The sequence below is a fragment of the Sinohyriopsis cumingii genome, chromosome 12, assembly GCF_028554795.1.
Source record: "Sinohyriopsis cumingii isolate HCF-2022 chromosome 12, ASM2855479v2, whole genome shotgun sequence".
Taxonomy (NCBI): Eukaryota; Metazoa; Mollusca; class Bivalvia; order Unionida; family Unionidae; genus Sinohyriopsis; species Sinohyriopsis cumingii.
Window position 1 is genome coordinate 2,649,050 of NC_142972.1, and position 20,956 is coordinate 2,670,005.

The 20,956-nt window shown below is 36.4% G+C and overlaps 1 protein-coding gene across 1 annotated transcript in view; it reads right to left on the bottom strand.

Moving 5' to 3' along the window:
* LOC149785920 (E3 ubiquitin-protein ligase rnf213-alpha-like) overlaps positions 1–20,956 on the bottom strand; it is a 427,433-nt gene that overhangs the window by 211,765 nt on the left and 194,712 nt on the right. The window contains exons 41-49 of the mRNA XM_089978087.1: positions 20,196–20,418; positions 18,152–18,388; positions 14,472–14,581; positions 12,505–12,642; positions 11,470–11,632; positions 9,373–9,449; positions 8,935–9,067; positions 7,938–8,045; positions 5,857–5,942 (exon numbers count right to left, since the gene is read on the bottom strand). Of these exons, the coding sequence (XP_089834213.1) occupies positions 5,857–5,942; positions 7,938–8,045; positions 8,935–9,067; positions 9,373–9,449; positions 11,470–11,632; positions 12,505–12,642; positions 14,472–14,581; positions 18,152–18,388; positions 20,196–20,418 (1,275 nt within the window). The remainder of the gene's footprint in view (positions 1–5,856; positions 5,943–7,937; positions 8,046–8,934; positions 9,068–9,372; positions 9,450–11,469; positions 11,633–12,504; positions 12,643–14,471; positions 14,582–18,151; positions 18,389–20,195; positions 20,419–20,956) is intronic.

Genomic DNA, 20,956 nt, shown 5'->3' on the forward strand with positions numbered 1-20,956 from the left:
CTCATCCCAATATTCAGAGAGTCCCAAAACATCATCAAAAAAAGGCAAAAATACAACAGATAACAGGCAACATTTGAATGTCAAATTTTCAATACTATAATTGTGTTGCCCTTATGGCAGGTGACATAAGGGGTGAGCAAATAACATGGTTTGTCCAAGTTTCTTCACTAAGGAGTGAAAATGAGAATACATTTGAAATTAGCACATGTTTTAGATTCTTTTTAAAAACATGTCTTCTGTCAAAAAATAAAACATGCTCTCAATTGCACTAGTGGTTTGTGAGGTCTTTTGAAGATGCAGAAATATGGCGAAATTTGTGGTTTGTAATGAACAAAAAGCTGCTTTCATAATATCCTCCAGAGAGGAATGATAAAAGTAGGCCCATGAGGTAGCAACTACTCAAACCTCATGGGCTTTAAGTTCATAAAGGTGAGGTCTCAATTGGTGAGAGATTCAAAGGCTCATTTGATTGTCATGACAATCCACTGGGAGATTGTGGCAGCTGAAATGTCCACGGAGCCCTTAATAGGAAGAAAAGACATTTCCTACCTTTTCTTTTAGCTTTGGAGACATTAAGATACAACCTAAAAGACAAGGTATGAATTTCACTTCTTTGTCTTGCCAAGGAAAGGGTAAGAAGGAACACAGTTTTAAGTGTGAGATCCAAAAAGGAAGCTTCACTCAATGGTTCATAAGGTGCTTTGGTTAATGACCAAAGAACACAGGAAGATTCCATCTGGGCACAAGGGAGCAAGAGACAGGTCTCTGAAGCTAAAAAAATCTTTATAAGATCAGCATGATGTGGAACTGAACTGATGGCTGTGCCATGCAAAAATTTAAGCGTGTTGGAGATGGCACCTTTATAGTCTTTGATAGTGGATACTGAATATTTTTTGGTGTCAGAGGAACAAAATGAAATCAGCAATGCAAGTTACAGAAGGGCAAATAGGACATGTTTCCTACTGCACCAATTACAGAAGATTTTCCACCTGGCATAATAAACTTTGGATGTATAAGTTCTCCTGGCTTGAATGATGCTGCTGGTGACTCTGTCAGAAAACTTGTTATGGTGGAGAGATCATTTGAGATGAGCCAGGCATGAAGGTGGAGAACTTGTGGGCTGTTGTGGAGAATGGATCGCTGGTGTTGTAACAGGAGATTCTTCCTGTGTGGTAGAGACCTGGGTCGGTGAATCAAAAAGTCAAGGAGATTGATGAACGATGGTTGATGGCGCCACAATGCAGAATGAGAATGATCCGAGCAGTGAAAGTTCTGACTCTTTGCAGAACTTGTAGTAGCAGTCGGAAAGGTGTGATGTCATAAACAAATAGGCAATCCCACTGGAAGCTGAATGCATCAACTGCCCATGCTTTCTGATCCTGGACAGGAGACACATAAAAGGGAAATCTGTTGTTGAGTTTGGTCGCAAACAGGTCCCCTAGAGGTATTGCCCAAAAGGAAAACAGGGTATCTGTTAATGAGTGGTGAAGAGACCATTCTGTGTGGACCGCTTGGCCTGTTCTGGACAGGCTGTCCACTAATACATTGATCTTGCCTGGAATGTGGCAAACTAGGATTGTGACATTCTCTGAGGCAACCAAGAGGAAAAGGTTCCAGTCCTCCTTGATGGTGTAGGTAGGCTAAGACAGATGTGTTGTCTGAGGAGACAATGACACATTGGTCACTTATTAGGTTGTTGATGTGGAGGGACAATTCAGTCCGAGTCCAGGAACTGTGTAGAATTATGCCCTTCAGCTCTAAATGGGCTACCCAGCCTGAATTTGATGCATCTACAAACAGATAGGAATGGGGATTGGGTACATGCATGTGGACCCCCATAATGAATCTTTCTTGATTCATCCATCAAAGCTAATGGTGGTGATAAAATTGGTCATAGATGAATTGGGGTTGATAGAGAATCTCTGTTAGGTTTCCACCTTCTCAGAAGAAGGAACTGTAGAGGAAGGATGTAAAGACGTCTAAAGGAAACCAATTTGGCAGAGGCATTAAAGGTTCTGAGTAGGAACAAATAAAGGCAAGCCGATACAACAGTTTTCGCTCAAGCATCTCTAGGAGAGCCAGGCTTCAATCTACCTGATCCAAGGGAACTTGGACCAAGTTTTGGTTCATGAGAAGTTCATCCCCACATAAACAATGTCCTGTAATGGAATGAGTTTTGACTTCTCGAGGTTTTGTTGAAGACCCAATTGAGTTATGGTGGACCAAAAGCAAAACAGATCCTGATGAAGGGACTGAACATGAAAATGGTGAATCAGCCAGTTGTTAAAATACTGGAGAATTAATGTTCCCTGCATTCAAAGGTTGGCCACTACTACTCCCAAAACCCAGGTGAAGACTCTGGTTGCAGAAGAGATTCTGAATGGCAGAACCCGAATTTGAAAAACTTCATGGTCTAGGCAAAAATGAAGATATTGTGGTGTGGAGGAAAACGGGGATGTGTAAATAGGCATCCGGAAGGTCGACGGAGACCGGCAATCAGACAGACAAAGAGTGTTTCGGATTGAGGCAGTTGTCTCCATCTTGAAGGTTTCCATTGACAGAAACTGGTTGAGTGGGGAGAGATTGATAATGATTTGAAATTTCCTGCTTTTCTTGGTGACCAGGAAGAATGAGGAGTAGACGGCGGGAGACATCATTTAAAACCCTCTCGACTGCCCCTTTTTGCAAAAGGGTGTGCACTTCTTCCCTTAATTCCACCAGATTGGACTGGGGTAAGAAAATGGGGGTCCCATATAGTGGGGGTTATTCCCAAACTGGAGTCGATAACCCTCGTTTACAATGGAGAGGACCCAACCATCATTCGTTATGCTTGACCAAGCCTCTGAGAAAAAGCCTAGGCAAGCACCTACTGGAATGCTTGGGATGGGGATGCACAGCAAGAGATGGGGTAATTTGCTAGGGCTGCTCCCCATCTTTTGCGCCTGGTTTTAGGAAAGGAAGGTGGGTAAGAAAATTTCCTCTTGGACCTGTGGTGACCTGGGTGCCATGGACCTGATGAAGAAGGAGGTGGTCTAGCAAGAATTTGTGGATTGGACTGGGGTTCTGCCTGCCTGAAAAATTTGGCAGATGGTCCCCGAGGACAATTTGCTTGACCTATTTTCCTGGTCAGTTGTGATGGACCAGGAGTAGAAGTGAAAGATTGATGTTGGTGATCAAGTAAGTCTTGAGAAGCCACTGTAAGAATGAGGCCCCCAAATAGGATCTTGTCTTCTAGAGGAGCAGCCCTTTGAAGGTCTTTAATGTGGTTAAGCAAGACCCTCAACAAGTCCAATGCAGCGTCACAGTGAATGTGCAGAAATTCTGCAGATAATGCCATGGCAACAGATAGTGCATGCCGGATATTTTGGCCACAGCCTCGAGTACATGTAATACAGCTGGATTCAGGGAGACCTCTCTCAGCATACAAAAGGAAGTAGCTGAAAAAAGGTTGGCACATGAGGATGCAGTTACAAGTAAGTTTCTGTTCCATGGCAATAATTGTTTTGATGGGAAGGCATGCCCAGGATCCCAAAGATATACCTACTTTGGCCACATCATTTCCTCAATCGTATTTAAATGTGGGAGAAGTAAGAGGTCTGGTTGAGGTGGTACTTTTTTGACTATGTGCCAGATGGCTTTGGGCACAAGTCGGGGTGGAGGTAACAAATGGTAAACCTTGTTTACTGCCTGATTACCTCTTCATCCCCATCCACTTGCGATGAGGAAGTGGGCCTGAGAGAAGGTGTCATTGCCAGTTTCTTTCTTAAACTCATTGGAGTCAATGAGGATGGATAGAGCATCATTATCCCTCAAGTCAAGGATACTCTGAGTTGAAGAGTGGCTGGGTATCACTACATCCCTTGATGGAGGGGCATAGGAGTACTATGTCTCACAAACCCTGGTTGATCAGGAGGCACAGAGGGGAGACGAGAACATCTAACTACCCTCAATACTGTAACATCTGTAGCCTTCCAAAAGAAAAACACTTAGGTGATAGTGGGACATGAGCCACAGCATTACTTTGATTGACATGGCAGGGTCCAGTAGTCCATGGGGGCATAATGGACCAAGGTGGAAAGCCCCACATCCCATAAGGGTTCATAGGTATAATTGGGTAGTGGGGACACTGAAACAGTACCCATCCCTAGCCTCAATCCTGTGTATGGATTGTAAATCCTGCACAGGTTGGGTTGGTCGAGAGGGGAGAGGGGGAAGCTAAGTCCTGGCCCTGTCTCTGTACCACGAGGTCAATGAGTGGAGAAGGCCTCATCTTCACTCTGTGCATCATGGGTGCGATGTGTTGTCTCCCTAATGGAAAGGGCCAACACATTGCCAACTCCCTCATGGGAAGGAGCAACCCACTATCGTTGTGCTCAACCTCTTTAAAGGGAGAATGCAACCAATGGTTACGGTGCTTAACCTCTTTCAAGAGAGGGTGCAACCCTAAAACACAGTACCCAACCTCCTTAGAGGGAGGGCACACCCCATTATCGCAGTGCTCTACCTCCCTAACATGAAAGAGAAACCTGCTACCTGAAGCATGAATGCTGTTAGGGATGCAAGAACTTCATATCATCTCCCTACAGGTGGAAGTTGAATGTTTTCTCAAACGTCAAGATCCTCCATCTAGATGGGCTTCAACAGCCACTGAGGATGTTTGTCCTAACATGTGAGATTCTGGAAAAAAAGCCAGAAAATCAGAAGAAGAAGAGGGAATGTTCTTTTGGGTTTTTTTTTTTTCGTAGGTATGCAGGAAGACCACAAATCACAAATTGTGCAATGGTTTTTCCAAGTGTATCTGGAGCACCCGATGCAGTCTGTATGTGTATCCCATGAGGCCTTTTTGTGGTCACACTGCCCAACAGACTGCTTTGTCTCTGAAAAAATAAAATGTATTTTCTAAAAAAATTTATTAGTGGTGTGGTCCCTTGTTGTTGTGAAACTCAACTTACGCATGAATAGACAAAGGATGGAAATTATCACTGAAGTATTTCCTTATTTACCGAGAGAAACTAGATATTCTAGTTCTGATGATTTGTTTATTGAGGTAACATGCAAATACATAAATCTCAATGTGAGTGTTGTACGAAGTTATAACTATTTTATCGAGTTGAAAACATAAATGGAGGTAACTATGTCCTCAACATTGGAGCGAGGCTTGTTATTGTTCCTAGATTATAGTGACTTACCCATAACATTCAGTTAATAATTTTTGTGAAAGTGTCTACCACCACGGGTAGAACACAAGGTAGCTTCCCAATTCCCACAAAGAACGAAAAAAAGGCAACAATATGGTTTTAGAAACAAACAGACAGTAGTAACACTGAGAATTATAAAACACTGTAGAGAGAGACCACTAACTGCAGCATATTAGTTGTCCAAAGGTATAATTTCTCAGACACAATGGCTTCAGACATCTATACAACATGGCATCTGTGAAAAGAATGACATATAGGTACATCTACCATCTGTGCATGACCATGCAACAGTGTGGTGTGAAAAACGGTCAAAGGGTCATACTGACTTTTTCTCCACTCTGGGAGGATGTATTCGTATCATATGGACAGTATATTTTCAACATGAAAATGGATTAGCTAATCAATAGCGTCAGGATAAGTAATTGCTGCTATTAAAAGAAGACTTAAATCTAGAATGGGGGCAAACAATTAAAACTCAAGCTTGATATTTTAAGCAAATGTTTTGGGAAAAAAAGCTGAATACTACTTAAGAAGAATCAAAATTTTGCTACAAATATTCAATATATTTAAAATAAAAATTTGGAAAACAATATGTAGTTAGGAAGGTCCCATTCACTTGCAAATTTTTATGAAAGAGCTTCAACCACAAGTACATTACCTGAAGTTTGTGTGTACCCTGCATTTGACCCTGTGTGTTCCAAGACCAAGGTCAACAAATCTGTTTCCACCAAAATACACATAATACTGAAACCAGGAAAAAACTGATCATTAATTTACATTCTGCGAATAATCATACAACAATATCATTATTACTAAGATGTAGGATAATTATGTAAATCAGTTCTCCTGATTCTTCAAGATTCTATGTACTGACATTTAGCTGTAAAAAGAAAAACAGGTTATAATCTTAAACATCAATGAACCATTTGAGACAAAATAAATCTTTTGTTTGTTCTTGTGGAGGTTTATTCTAGTAAAACATATACCCACAAATTTTCTTGATGGCTTATTATTTGTAGATGTCGTAGTTCAGTCTCTTAATAACTACAAGCTTAATATCACAAAGATATATTTTATAATTAGGGATTTCTATTATAATACATATGTTCTATTTCTGATGAATCTGGCTTTGGTTGGCAAATTACAACATTTTTATAGGAAATTGCCTCCGACCCTGTCCGAATATCACAAATGGGGTGAGAAGGGTCAGAGGAAACTCATATTAACATTTTAGGTGCTATTAACAGAAGCCATAGGAAGCTTCTTTTAATTCACTATCAAAGGTTGCAACTAAAGCTGATAGTCCTTTGATCGTGGCATCTGGGCAAGTTATTTGAGCAGCAGCTTAATCTATCAAGTGTTAAAAAGTGTGAAAAGATGTTTTCATTCTTAACAAATTGCCAGTTGTGTGTTTCATGTTTGCATGTAAGCTGTCAATTGGTAATTTTATTTAGGAACTGTTTCTACTGACAATGAGATAAAAGTGTGTGTGTGTGTGTGCAAGAGAGAGAAATAAATAGAGATAGAAAGAGAGAGATAAGTGCAATGTATACAGTTTTAGTTTTCTTGATTGTTGCTAAATAGCCCAACTAAATACCTGTATCTTGGTAGCATACTACTGATGATAATAATAATAATGCTAATGCTAATTGGTTCATAGTATATAATATTGTCTTGAACCAAGTTTCGGAGCTGTACCTGCCTTCAGAGGTCACTTGTCTACAAAGGCTACTTTGCAATAAAGTATTATCATGTGGTCAAATTACTCAAGGAGCTGTACCTGCCTTCAGAGGTCACTTGTCTACAAAGGCTACTTTGCAATAAAGTATTATCATGTGGTCAAATTACTCAAGAAAACATCATGTCTGAATATCTGGATAACCTGAAATGAGCCACACCAAGGAATTTTCCATTCCAGATCTTGCTTTCATTATTAATTCTGCAAATATTCATTATCTACCAGAATTTATTACAGTAAATACCAATATTTACCAAATAATTTTTATTTCCAAAATTAAATGACAGACTGTATTTGAATAAATTTAGTCTTTTCTGTCATTATTTCAACCTCAAAATAAATCTTCCTCACCACAGGGCTGACTTTAACTTTTTGAAAATATGATACACTAATGGCTGTCAAATACTTTATATTGCAACTCAGATGAGTACAAGAATTAAACCTGGAATATTTTTCTGTGAGATACATTGTTTTAAATTTTTTAGAATTTTCATTTCCATCTTACAGTTTTATTATCACATTTTTATTACTTTGGCTACTGCTATCTCTAAGAGAGTCATGGACATCCACTAATGAAAAGTTGTAGGCACATTGTTTTCCTTATTACAGTCAGGGGGCTTACAGAATTAAGATTAAATATTGCAGGAAACATGCAAGCCTGTGCTTGCCATGCAACAATTCTATATGTCATATTTATAAAAATGAAATCTAGAATCAATATCATCATGTTCATCAAAGTGTGTGTGCTTACATAACATTTGGAAACTACTCCTGGTTGCTTGAGAATGAAATTTTAAATGTTACAACTGGTGATTGATGGCAGTGCTGAAGAGGGTGGGGGAATGAGTAAGACACACAGGTGTGGATATAGTGCTGCCTTTCTTATGATTTTTGGTTAATTGAATTCTGCATGCATATCTATATTCATCAATAAATTCCCTTGAGAAAATTTGGATACTGTTTAAAATAAAACAGATAGTCAATTCATTATGTACACTCACCTGGTTGAGAGCATCATAAAGGCTCTCGTACAAATTTTCCAGGTTCAGCAACACTACCGTGTTACCTGTCTCCATACACACCTTGATGCGGTTGATGTTCCTACACACCTGTAATGAATTAAGAATTGTGCTTAAACAGGATGTACTGAAACTCATTTTCAGCACCAAAGTTTTAACTTTATATAATGTATTTTAAAAACTCTTGATGAAAGTTAATGTTCATAATTAACTGAATGCAATTACAGTAACTTGAATGTACTAGATACCAATAATATTATGACATCAGTTGGTTTTCCAGTCACACATCGTTTTTCTTTTCTGTATGAAACAATGAACAAACTGTGTATTTCATGGTGTTATTATGAGTCTCTATTTGCAGGCAGCATGGCTCATATTTACACCACAAATTCCATGAGATTTGCTACAGCTGCAAGACAAACCATGTGTACAAAAGCTGTACTTTCATTAAGATAAACTGCAGATATCATCTGACAGATTTTTACCTGGCAACACAAATTGCAATTAGAACTAAAAATATAGAAATTGTGAGGATTATTTTACCTGGATATTCACTTGTCACTGGGAATTGTAAAGTTATATCTGTGTAACTATTCCTGACAACTTCGGATATTACAAATGAGAAATACATGGGTATATTCCAGGTGTCCAGAAAATCATTTAGGCATTATTTACCTGGGTGTACTCCTGACCCCTGGGAAATCATCTACTTTACCATTTTCTTGAGTATACTCCAAGTCACTGGGAAATCATGTAAACAATCATCACTTGGGTTAATTCCTGACAATTTTTACTGATGCTACAAATGTAGAAATAAGAGAGCAATTTTGTCTGGGTATACTCCTGGTCACTGCGAAGTCCAGTAAGCAATTTTTACCTGGGTATACTCCTGACAATTTATTGATATTAAATATGTAGAAATCAAGAAAGCAACTGTTATATGGGTATACTCCTGTGAAGTCTAGTAAGCAATTTTTACCTGGGTATACTCTTGATCACTTGGAAAGCTGCTGCCAAAAATGATGATAGCATCCTGAATGTTTAGAATCTGTTGTTGAAGGATTGTCAGGGCGCCATAATTCTCTGTCAGCAGCAACAGGTAACGACTCTCACTGCAATGCAAGCATTCATTTTGCTGAGTCTATTAATTTTAATTAAAGATAATGAAAGTAGGCAAAGTTATTAAAAGGTCAAAAAGCCAAATAATGAGTGTATCACCTACTGTACATGTATGCATCACATAAAGGCATATACGTGATATATGGGATTTTAAAAAAATAGTACATCCCCACCAATCCTGCATGTAAACTAAGATTTTATGGCACTGCACATATTTAACAAATAATTTCTATGGTAGGCACTGCGATGCATTTAAATTTTAGGCCAAACTTTCCCACTATACTAAATACCCACTTACCACTGAGATTTATTGACATCAAAGAGACAAGCATGAATGAGGCCTGTAGGGGAGCAGTCAGGGTCACTGGACTGTGGCTGAAAATTAAATATAATCTATTTCATTTTTGATACAATTCATCCACAATTATTGAAAAATACTGTCTGAAATAACACCTGGATAAAGCAATTTTTAAGTAAATTATGTTTCTCCAAGAATATTTACCTGATCACATTAGTGTTAAAAGAATAAGCTTGCTACCTATCAAATCCAGCCTTTTGGAAAATGACAAAAATTTAGATAAATGAAGAAGCATCTTACTGAGAAATGCATTTTACATAACAATTTGCCTTCTACTTAAATACATTCCCCAATCACAATAATGTTAAGAGAACAGGTAATAGGATGAGTATATGACTTCTAGTAAGTCTCGAATCAAAACACTGCACTGGAAAGCGAGGCTAACTGGGATCACTCAAATTTCATGAGCCAAATTTTCATTAGACACCTATGATCCTTTGAACTTCAAGAGTATTCTGAACGAATAACCCACTTCAGACACTATGAAAGGGCTCATGGGGTCCTCTTTTTCAGTGTTCACTGGAAGAAAGAGATGTTTTCTTGTTCCAGGTATGTTCCAGTGTACTTCAAGTAATACCTGAGCACATGAACAGGGTCTTGCCTAGTCAATTCCCACATGTTATCAACTGATAAGAGGGCAAATATGATGACCTTTGATTGCCCACTGATGGTAGCCTTTTGTTAATGATCTCCACTGCCTGCTTGTTCAGTAATGGCCTGATCTCCTGATGCATAATTTCAGCTTTCTCTGAATCTGACAGAACTTCCATTATGAAGACAGAAGATGAAAGGGTCAGGATGACACTTCAATGGCAATATTTTGAATTTTGAAGGCATGGGGGGAAGAGAAACCTTGTTTCTTATCCCCCTTTTCAAATTGCTTCCTATGTCAAGGAGCCTTTTTTCTATTGAAATTAGATTGGGGATGAAACTGTTGCTATTGTTGGACAGTATTCAGCCTCTTGACTCTTTGCAGACAATCAGTTCTCCTTTATGGGTGAGAGTTAATTGGCCTGAAAATCAGCTCTGTAGGCATTATCATTTGGAGAAGCAGTTCATGTCAGATTAAATAGAGTTTTGGTAAAAATGGGTAAATTTTGAACAACTTTCTAAAAATTATTCTTTCATGGCAATGAAGCCATTAAAATAATCATGGAACAACATAGAACAAAAACCACTTTATTTAGCAGAATCAAACTTTTCTTACCCATTACACAGATAATATTCATTTCCTGTCTCAGAGAAAGGTAGGTTACCATATACTCCCTTATTAATGAATCCACTCTAATTTCTGTTCCCTCCCCTTTTTAAGAGCAGAAAATTTAAAAGATGCAGTGTAAGACCTGTGCTTTTGAATACTTAACTTTCCATTACAACAAAATGTTGTAGCAGTCCCAGTAGATCAAACTGTTGCAAAGTATATCTCAATGTATAAATTACTAAAGTCACAGGCACACATGTAGTGTTAAACATGATGTGCTAGCTGGGTGGCAAGATCAAAGACTTTAGCTGTGTGCCATGTTCAATGACTTTAGCTGGGCAGCAAGTGCAAAGACTTACCAGTCCTTCTTCAACCAGCTACTGAGTGGGAAAATTGGGAAAATGTGTTGATCGACTGATCATTTAACTGCACTGATATTTACAATGACTGAATATGTGGTCATTATAATAGTACATCAACAGAACAACTTTAGCTTTAATTATCGTGCTCAAATAAATGCCCTCCATTTCAGGAAAATGTAACACTCCCAACGGCATTAATTCGGGAGTAGACAGTATGTCAAGTCACAGGTAAAGTGGTATAGCTCAATAATGTCATAACATGTTTAGAAGCACTTTAAATTAATGAAGTTAGATTGTTTAACTGGACAATTAAGGCAAATTAGTGAATGAAATATAGAATAAATACTTTTCTATCTTGGGAACATTTAGTAAGAAAAATTATCAACGTCTGTAATAGCACTTGAATAAGGTAATCTTGGTCAGGTCACCATTGGTCTTCAACTCATTGTCATACAATAGATTATATTAGCTTACCTTGGCATGTTTATTTACTTGAGTTGACAATCCCTTAGTGAATGTCTCCACTGGATTTACAGCATTCAGTCCTCCAAAGTTCCTCTTAATGGCATGAAGAAGCTGGTGCCATGTTGGGGCTTTTTTGGACTTCTCACAGAATGAGTAGATCATCTTAATCAAACTGAAACAACACAAGAAAAAATGTCAGTGTATGATTACATTCTACGTTACTTTTCTTCAAGCAAAGGTAGAAGGCCAGGGAAACTGATAAGCTCCTAGCTTTGGCCAAAGAGGAGGGCTTTCTTAATGAGAACAATTAAGCAATCAATCATTACCAGTAGAGAGGGCACAAAGAAAGAATACCTGAATGATGGGAAAAGGTTTGTATTTCTGCTATGCTAAATCGAACACAAAGCAGTGAAGAATGAAACCATCAGAATAACTGCATAAAAATACAGAATACAGCATTTCAAGAAATTGATAAAATTACAAATTAATGCCAAGAAAATATAGTTGAAATTATTTCATCTCTTGTATATAAGGGATTAACACAACTATAACAGACATTTCTTTCTTGTCACATGGTCAACAAGAGAGAGGGATTGTGTAATGCATCTATGCATAAATGTTCCATAATGGTTACATCGATCCTATGCACATAATAAAAAAACAAAATCCAAGCAACTAAACTGAACTGGTAATTCACTTATTGTTACAAAAATAATGGCACAATAATGTGAGCTCATTATTACAAAACTGTGTATAAAACCATTGAAGTGAATCATGCTATTGTCAAAACCATTAAGTTTGTACCAAGTTATGTCACAGTACAGTGTATGTTGAATAAATAAAACAACCACTACCTACTGGGTATTATTACTATATGATGTGAAAGCATGTAATAACAGTTCCTCATCAAATAAGAACAAAAACCAAGTGAAATAAAATAAGTAGAAAGGACAGGACAAAATTAAGCTCAATGCATGGGATTCAAGCTCAAAACCATATTGCTAGAGCTAGCATGACGGACTTCATAGTATGGGAGAACTGTACCTGTAAAAATCTCTCAGTCCATAGAATTCTCTCAAGTCTTTTGATGCTTTTTTGAAGAGTTGTAGGTAGGATTCTGCCAGTGGTTTGATCAAGGGCTTCATCAGGTTCAAGGTTGTTGCATCCGATGAACAAATACCTCTGGAAAGGAATGATCAATAGAATGAGACTGCTCAAAAACCTCTGGAAAGGAATGATTAATCAAATGAGACTGCTCAAATACCTCTGGAAAGGAATGACTGATAAAATGAGACTGCTCAAATACCTCTGGAAAGGAGTGATCAATAGAATGAGACTGCTCAAATACCTCTGGAAAGGAATGACTAATAAAATGAGACTGCTCAAATACCTCTGGAAAGGAATTATTAATAGAATGAGACTGCTCAAATACCTCTGGAAAGGAATGATTATTTAAACACCTCTGGAAAGGAATTATTAATATAATGAATCCTAGATAAGGGACAAAGGCATCTCCCAAACTGCATACCATCATACCAATTTTCATAATGTTATGCTTTGTTCATTTAAAACTAGTGACAAATGTTTGAACAAATTTTTGTGTTGGAAGGCAAACTTTATCAATAATAGATTGACTACATTCCTGTTTAATGTTTTAAGTATTAAATGTTTTGCAAAACAGCATCCAAATCTTACGAAGATCTGAATCTTATAACCACCTGAGCATTTAGTTAACTACATGCATACATGTCTGGCCATCTCCTGCTTAATCAGTGCAAGAATCAGTATCACAGAACCCTGGATTCCATAAATAAGCTTGATATAGACTAATTTTTCACCAGGTGGCATACTAAAAGCTTTCTTCATTCTTCTTCAGGTAAAGACGCTGTCGCTGATTTTAGGTGAGGTGAAAGTTGTAAATATGTTTAAAAAATGTCTATTAACCACAAATGAAAATGGGACTGGCCACTGAATGACATAAACAATGAGTATTGGTGCAATCAGCCACTAAAGGGAAAAAAACAAAAAACAGACCAAGAGTATAGTTGTTATCAGGATTAAATGAGTTGAGCCCTGAGGTTTGGCATTTTAGTCACTGAGCAATCTCAGCTTGACTCTGATTCATAGCATGTAACCAGTCTGAACACAAGGAGAGATCAACCTATCTAATCAAGGTACAGTAAGCTTTTATCTCTGGTAATTACTATTTTTAGCTTGAAAATTTCCAGAAAGTCAAACCCTGAGATGATATTATTGATCAATTAAAAAAATAGATAATGCATTTGGAACAACTATGGATATTTTTTACCACAAATATGCATTACATTTATGCATTGCTTCACTCTAAATGCAACACAGTAATACCTGCCTTGTGTCCTTAAAAAAATATCACTGGGGTAAAGTTCATAAAGTCAAAGCTCATTGTAATAAGAGTACATATATCTTCAAAACTATGTTCCTATCACAAGCACGGGCATAATAGAAGAAATAGCTACATTCTGCAATGCCATAAACTCTTCATTTTGGAGGTGTATTATCTGTCCAAAGGGTGTCACACTAAATCAAATTTGTGTCTGAGATTGACTTAACCCTCAAAAATAAAGTGTAAAAAGCAATTAGGCATGCATGGTAGTGAGTTTCAAGAAAATTATGATGTTCTATGCAAGTTACAGAGGGAGGTTCCATCCCACATGGTAAGCTGATTGAGAGATGTGCTGTGATATCAGAAATTACATAAGTTTTGACTGAAGAGAGGAAGTGATATCAGAAATTACATAAGTTTTGACCAAAGAGAGGAAGTGATATCAGAAATTACGTAAGTTTTGACTAAAGAGAGGAAGTGATATCAGAAATTACATAAGTTTTGACTAAAGAGAGGAAGTGATATCAGAAATTACATAAGTTTTGACTAAAGAGAGGAAGTGCCCGTTTTAAAGCATGTGGATATATAATGCTGAATGTGGCAATAACTTTGTTATCAGCCATGTCCATTCCAACTGCATCTTACTTACTTTGCACTATTTTCCAATTCCTGAAGATCCGGAACTTCTCGCTGTACCAAGATACCACGGTTCATCTTGGCAGGATCAAGGGCCCAGTTGGAGATTCCAATAAAGGCAACCTGCAATTCCAACACAGATCTGTACTGTGTACAAAACACTGGTTCACAACAAACACATATAAAGAAAGGACACTGACTTAATTTTATGGCTTAAAATCAAAACTTTTGATAGTTGCATACTATTTTGTTCATACATATAATTACCATATTTGATGGCTGATAAGTTCCTATTTTTTGACCAGCAAGTCTGGGCTTCGTCTTATACTCCAAATTGACTAATATAAGGATTTCGTCATTCAAATTGCTTCATCTAATGTAATTTTTTTGTATGTAGAAATAAAAATATTTTTCCACAGTATGAAAAAAGATGTGTAAAAAATAATTATCATTTTGTGGAAGAGATCATGTATGAAAAATTACAGGATGTGACATTAAGAAGGATTTTAAAATATATGAGTTTCAGTAATAAATTTACATGCATAAGATATAATTGCACTGATAATGTATGCTGTCTAACTTTGATTACATATATACATCTGTATGTATTACAATATACAAGTTAAAAAACAACCATGACAAAGACATAGGTATTCCATCACATTTTGCTTCTTGCACTTCGTGATCAAAATACAAAATAAAAATACCCCCGATGTCAGTGAGAGAGAGACAGAGGGAGGGAGGGAGGTTTAAGGACAAATGTAATCTGTATTGTTCAGTTACCTGACAACTGTGATATTCCTCATGTAAAGGGATAATAATATATTCCATTATCAATGTATACTTCTGAATAAACAATTCCTTCTAATTTTAATAATGACGCTACATTGTCCCAAGAACCATATGGCTTTGCATTGTTATACATGCTAGTTTAATATGCTACAGCTTTGGCTGGACTGTCCCAGTTGACACCTCGTCTGAATGCAAGATTCAGCAGAAAAGATCAAATTAGTGGGACTACCAATATGGAAATGAGACTACCCATTGGGTATTGTGAATATGGTACTGTGTAATGACAGGAAATACCAGGTACTTACTCACATAAGTTTCTGAACCAGTGATATCTTTTGTTATTGCTGACAGAAATGTAAGAACAATTCAAAGTAACAACTAGCATGAGCAAAGATCAAACCAAATACTACCTAACTACAGGACGTGTGCATGAACTTAATGATAATGGGTTGTCTTGCTTGCTGGGAATAAAGACTAGTACTTTCAGAAAAATAACATAGCATGCTAAATAACCATTCTTGGGATTTAACCTAAATAGAGTCCATGTTGGTATAAACTTTGTGAAAATTTAACCTTAAATTATACACCTCTGAAGGTAAAAGAGTATGGCATATATTTTTTATAGTTTCCATGTACTGTATTACAATTCTCTCTCTTTGACAAACATTTCAGCTAAACAGGTGTAGTAAGGTACAGAATAGCATAAATAAGGGCTGAAATCACTCTTTCTCTCTCTTTAAAACAAAACCATGGAAAAGCAATTGAGCATCAGTGATGCAATTTCTTAATTGCTGGTAATCTGGAATATCATACAGTGATAGCATTAATATTCACAATACCAGAAGTTACTAGTGAAAAGATGCAGCTAAGGTAGTGACTTGGCCTCATCTTATACTTTACATCAACTTATATATGGATGAAGGATAGAAAATTTGCAAAATCATCGAATTTGACTTATATCCTGCATCAACTTATAGGCCAGCAAATATTTCGGAATTCTGGTAGACAAATGTTGTGAGAGAAATTAATCTAAACAAAATATCATCTTTAAAATATATATGGGGATACCATAAAAGTTGGGACGCTTGAAATTATTTTTTACAAATAATTTGTTAATGCACTGTAAGATTTGGGAAATTTCAGCTCAGAAAGTTTGTTTTCCATTATGAAAATTTAGGGACATGTGATGTTTTTCCATAGCCTTAAAGCATGTTCAGCTCTATCCCTATTAAGACTCGTGATCTCCTACATTAGGTTGATTGAATACTGCAATGTGCCTGCTTAAAAGGTCTACTTACTGGTTCAGTAAACATCAGTTAAACATCACTTCACCTGCGTATTAAACAGACATAATCGTATTTCCTGACATAATCGTATTTCCTGACATAATTGTATTTCCTGACATAATTGTATTTCCTGACATAATTGTATTTCCTGACATAATCGTATTTCCTGACATAATCGTATTTCCTGACATAATCGTATTTCCTGAATAATTACCCAGCTGATTAGTCCATGTCAAATTTTACTTCATCATCATGAGAAGACAAACAAGTCAGGAAAATGATCATTTCATTCACTTCTGTGTTCAGATAGGGACGTAAATATCAAAATGGTTTTTCATAAATACATGGACTAATGTGATTAGTAGAAAAGATGCTTCCATAAACATGAATATCTAGCACTAAACAAATATTTTTAATCACACAATAATACATAATTGAAAATAATCACATTTTAGTCACCAATTTTCAAGCACTGAAGAAGTTATTTCATTGTCTTAATTGTCCATGTCTTTCTTTTTATTCATACAACAGCAAGATACCTAGAAAGGAGCGATTCTCTACTAGCCGAAAAGAATTTATTCTTCTTAACTTCCAAGTACTGAAACCATCTCTGGTACTCTTGAGAAACACCAACATACCTAATATCATACCAACACCAACATACCTAATAGTCACTTTGGATCAACTAGACACTATAATAAGACTTTTGGCAGCCATATGCATCATACTGGTACCATTTTCAACTATGACCAATTACACATCATACGAAGTCTTTTTAACAAAAACCCAATGTCAATATGACTATCTGTTCAGGAAGAGTATAGCAATAACAAGATTTGAAGGATGGCAGTCATACTGAATGTCTGAGCTGCATGATTTTCATTAACTACCAACCCTGGGATGAATGTATGTGTTCATGGCAGTCATATTGAATGTCTGAGCTGCATGATTTTCATTAACTACCAACCCTGGGATGAATGTATGTGTTCATGGCAGTCATATTGAATGTCTGAGCTGCATGATTTTCATTAACTACCAACCCTGGGATGAATGTATGTGTTCATGGCAGAGATGTAGTGATAACAACCTAGTGCCAACACACAGACAACTGATATATGGATCATGGACAAGAGGCCATCCTTAAAGCTCTTCTTGTCCATCACCATTCCAACTATTAATAAACCATAGCCAAATAAAGAATAAATGTACTCTGACATTTTCATCAATGACTGTAGAATTATTTCCATACCTAGGATGTAACATTAGGCAGGAGAGGCAGTAATTTTCAAATGTTATGGGACAAATTTTTAGAGCAAATGTTTCTAGATTGAAATTTCTGGGCCAAAGAAAAAAGAATTTTCCAGACAAGTACTTTTTTATAATTCTATTATATATCACATTTAGGACAAATCTAAGTTGTCTCTCATACATGAACCATCATGATATTGCTGTGTACTTCTAAGGTCTTTTGTGTGTGAGTTCTGGTTTTTTAAAGCAAAGATTGAAAGTAGAAAATTAGGAATTAGGATCAAATAGTGTATGTCAAGGAAATGAACATGTGATTGTTCCTGAAGCATATAAGGCACTGTCTTGCACTGAGAGAATCATGACTGACCTTCTTATATGGCTCTGGTTCCTCATCTCCTTGACAACCATCCTCCAGAAGAGGGTGAAGTGTCTTCAGAGGCATTCTGGGACTGTCCTCTGCAAGCCCAACCTCATCGAAAACAACCACAGATACAAATCTGTCCAGGTCCTTATCTTTCTGAAACTGCGCACACTGGCGGAAAGTTCCCAAGATTCCATCTGGGGTGGACAAAGGGCTGCATTGGAAGGACACCATTTGGACAACCTGGAATGTAAAGGAATTTTGCTTCCATGAAAAATAAAATTTCAAACTATAAATTTTGAAAAGATTCTCATTGCTGACACTTGGAACAATTAAATGCATATTCACTTTTGTTTCCTAATTGTATGGGTCTCATCTATTTTGTGAATCTGTGAAGAAAATTGTTTTACTTAGCAAAATTCAACCAATTAAAACTTAAGCATATTCTACCAGCATTCAAACTAAATTAACAAGTTCAAAAGAACATGTACAAGTATTTCCCATATTAGTGTAAGAAAAATATGTATACTCTAGTAGTAATCTTAAATAAAATTGCAATAAATCAATATTTCTTGTTATATTATAAATATTTATAGGTTACTGCATTTGTATGGGAAAATATGAATGAGTTTTGGGATGGAATACTGCACGATCTTGGGAGTGCAGTATTCCTTCCGACAAAACGAGTTCATATTTTCCCATACAAATACAGTAACCTTTTTATTATGTGCTCATTTTTTTATTCTACCTAAGGTTTAATTATATAAACAAAATACACTACAAGAAACAACATAAATGAATGAATGCCACATTCCAAACTAAATACACAAGTGCAGATTTGTCATTTTTACACAATGACATCATTATTAATGCGCACATAACTCTGCCCAGATAAATTTGAACTTAGTTGCATGCTTGACATAACTTTCAAAAGAAAATTGCGTGTCTAGTTAAAATTGAGATTTTCAGTCATATTGTGAATGAATGCGCATTGCATTTTTCATTTGATCTGGAATGAATATATTTTTGTATTTTTTTTCAATTTGACGAAAGTTTGTGATTTTAGACTGGATTCATCTGTGCAAATTATACACGAAATACATTGGATTGAAGTGGCACAAGAGAAGCGTGTTTACGTCTGCAAATGTGTTTCTATTTCTGTCTTTGAATGTTTGAAATAATAATGTGGGAAAAATATGAAGTCTTTCAATTGCAATTATCAAAAAGATGCTATGGAATTTAATGCCTATTTCATTTTGAGTGCAGTAAGGAGGATGCAACTGCACTTATCATTGAAATTACAGCACAATTTCGAAATGTGTAATCTAGACTGAAAACCTATGATATGGCTCATGTAATTCGGATTTGCAGAATTAAGAAAATACATTTTGCAGAAATTCAGGATGTAAAACTGTAAATATATTTTATTTTGCCATTCTTATCACCAGCTGAAGAAGACAGTATATGCCTTGTCACTTGTATGTTATTTGTAAGGACATTATCTTCTGTCTTTTATATAATGTAGCTAGCCTAAATCCGTAACATTGTATCGATGCAGAATGTGCCAATACAGCTGGGGTTTTTTGTAGTTCAAGAAACATCTTTTAGTTCATTCAGAAACAAATTTAAACAACCACAATGTAAAGAGCTCCTTACGCGAGTGTACATGATTTGTTTACAAATCAAAAGTGCTGGCGTCTGCATCCATTGTTTGCTTACAACAGAAATTAGATCCTTTATGCACGTGAATGCTATATGTGTATTGTTGCGCGTGTTCAGTATTGGGGAATACTGAACAATTCTGACAATGTAAAGTTAACGAGGAAAAAAATGAGCACATAATAATCTTAATTATTTTCTGGTAAAAACGAATGGTGGATGTCATGCATATTTTACAGACAACAACTGCAAAAATGATCTTTGCGGGCAAATTGTTGCTTAATGATTTTTAAAATGTTATCTTTATAGATAAACTCTAAACAAACAGAAGCAAGGAACAAAAGCTTTATGTCAAATCTGCAATGCCTTGTGACAAAATCTGTCTACTGACCTGCTTGAGCTCTCTAAACAAGTCTACACGTGCTGCATTCCCCTGCATGGCTTCTGCTACAATAGTTTTGGCCAGAGATTTGGAGCTGCCTGGTTTTCCCACCAGGAACAGAGGGATCCGTAACTCTGTACAAATCACCATCATGAACATGTTCTCCTTCAAGGCAGTGTTCCTAGCAATGTTCTTATCCAACTGAACATTATTTAAGAAAACATCTTGGCATCTGTGAGAAAGATAAAATAATGTCAAGTCCAACACCTCATAAGAGTCACCTTCCGCCATAGGTCACTCGTCATATCAAGTGAAGTTAAGTATCCACTCCTTACATTCTCATCCCTATCTCACCTGTTAAGATCATTCCAAGCATTACTGATGGGAAATATGGATTATTTTTACAGGTAACATACTATGAACAGCTCTATATCAATCTGGTGATACATGTTTAGAACCAGTCATACAAAGTCAAAAACAGTCATACATTGTCAAAAACAATGAAACATTGTCAAAAACAGTCATACATTGTCAAAAACAGTCATATATTGTCAAAAACAGTCATACAAAGTCAAAAACAGTCATACATTGTCAAAAACAATGATACATTGTCAAAAACAATGATACATTGTAAATAACAGTCATACATTGTTAAAAACAATGACACATTGTCAAAAACAATCTTGATATCAGAACTTACTCTTATCATTGGTTTGAAGACACTATAATAAGCTGTATGACAGATGCAATGACTGAGATGTGTTTTAATC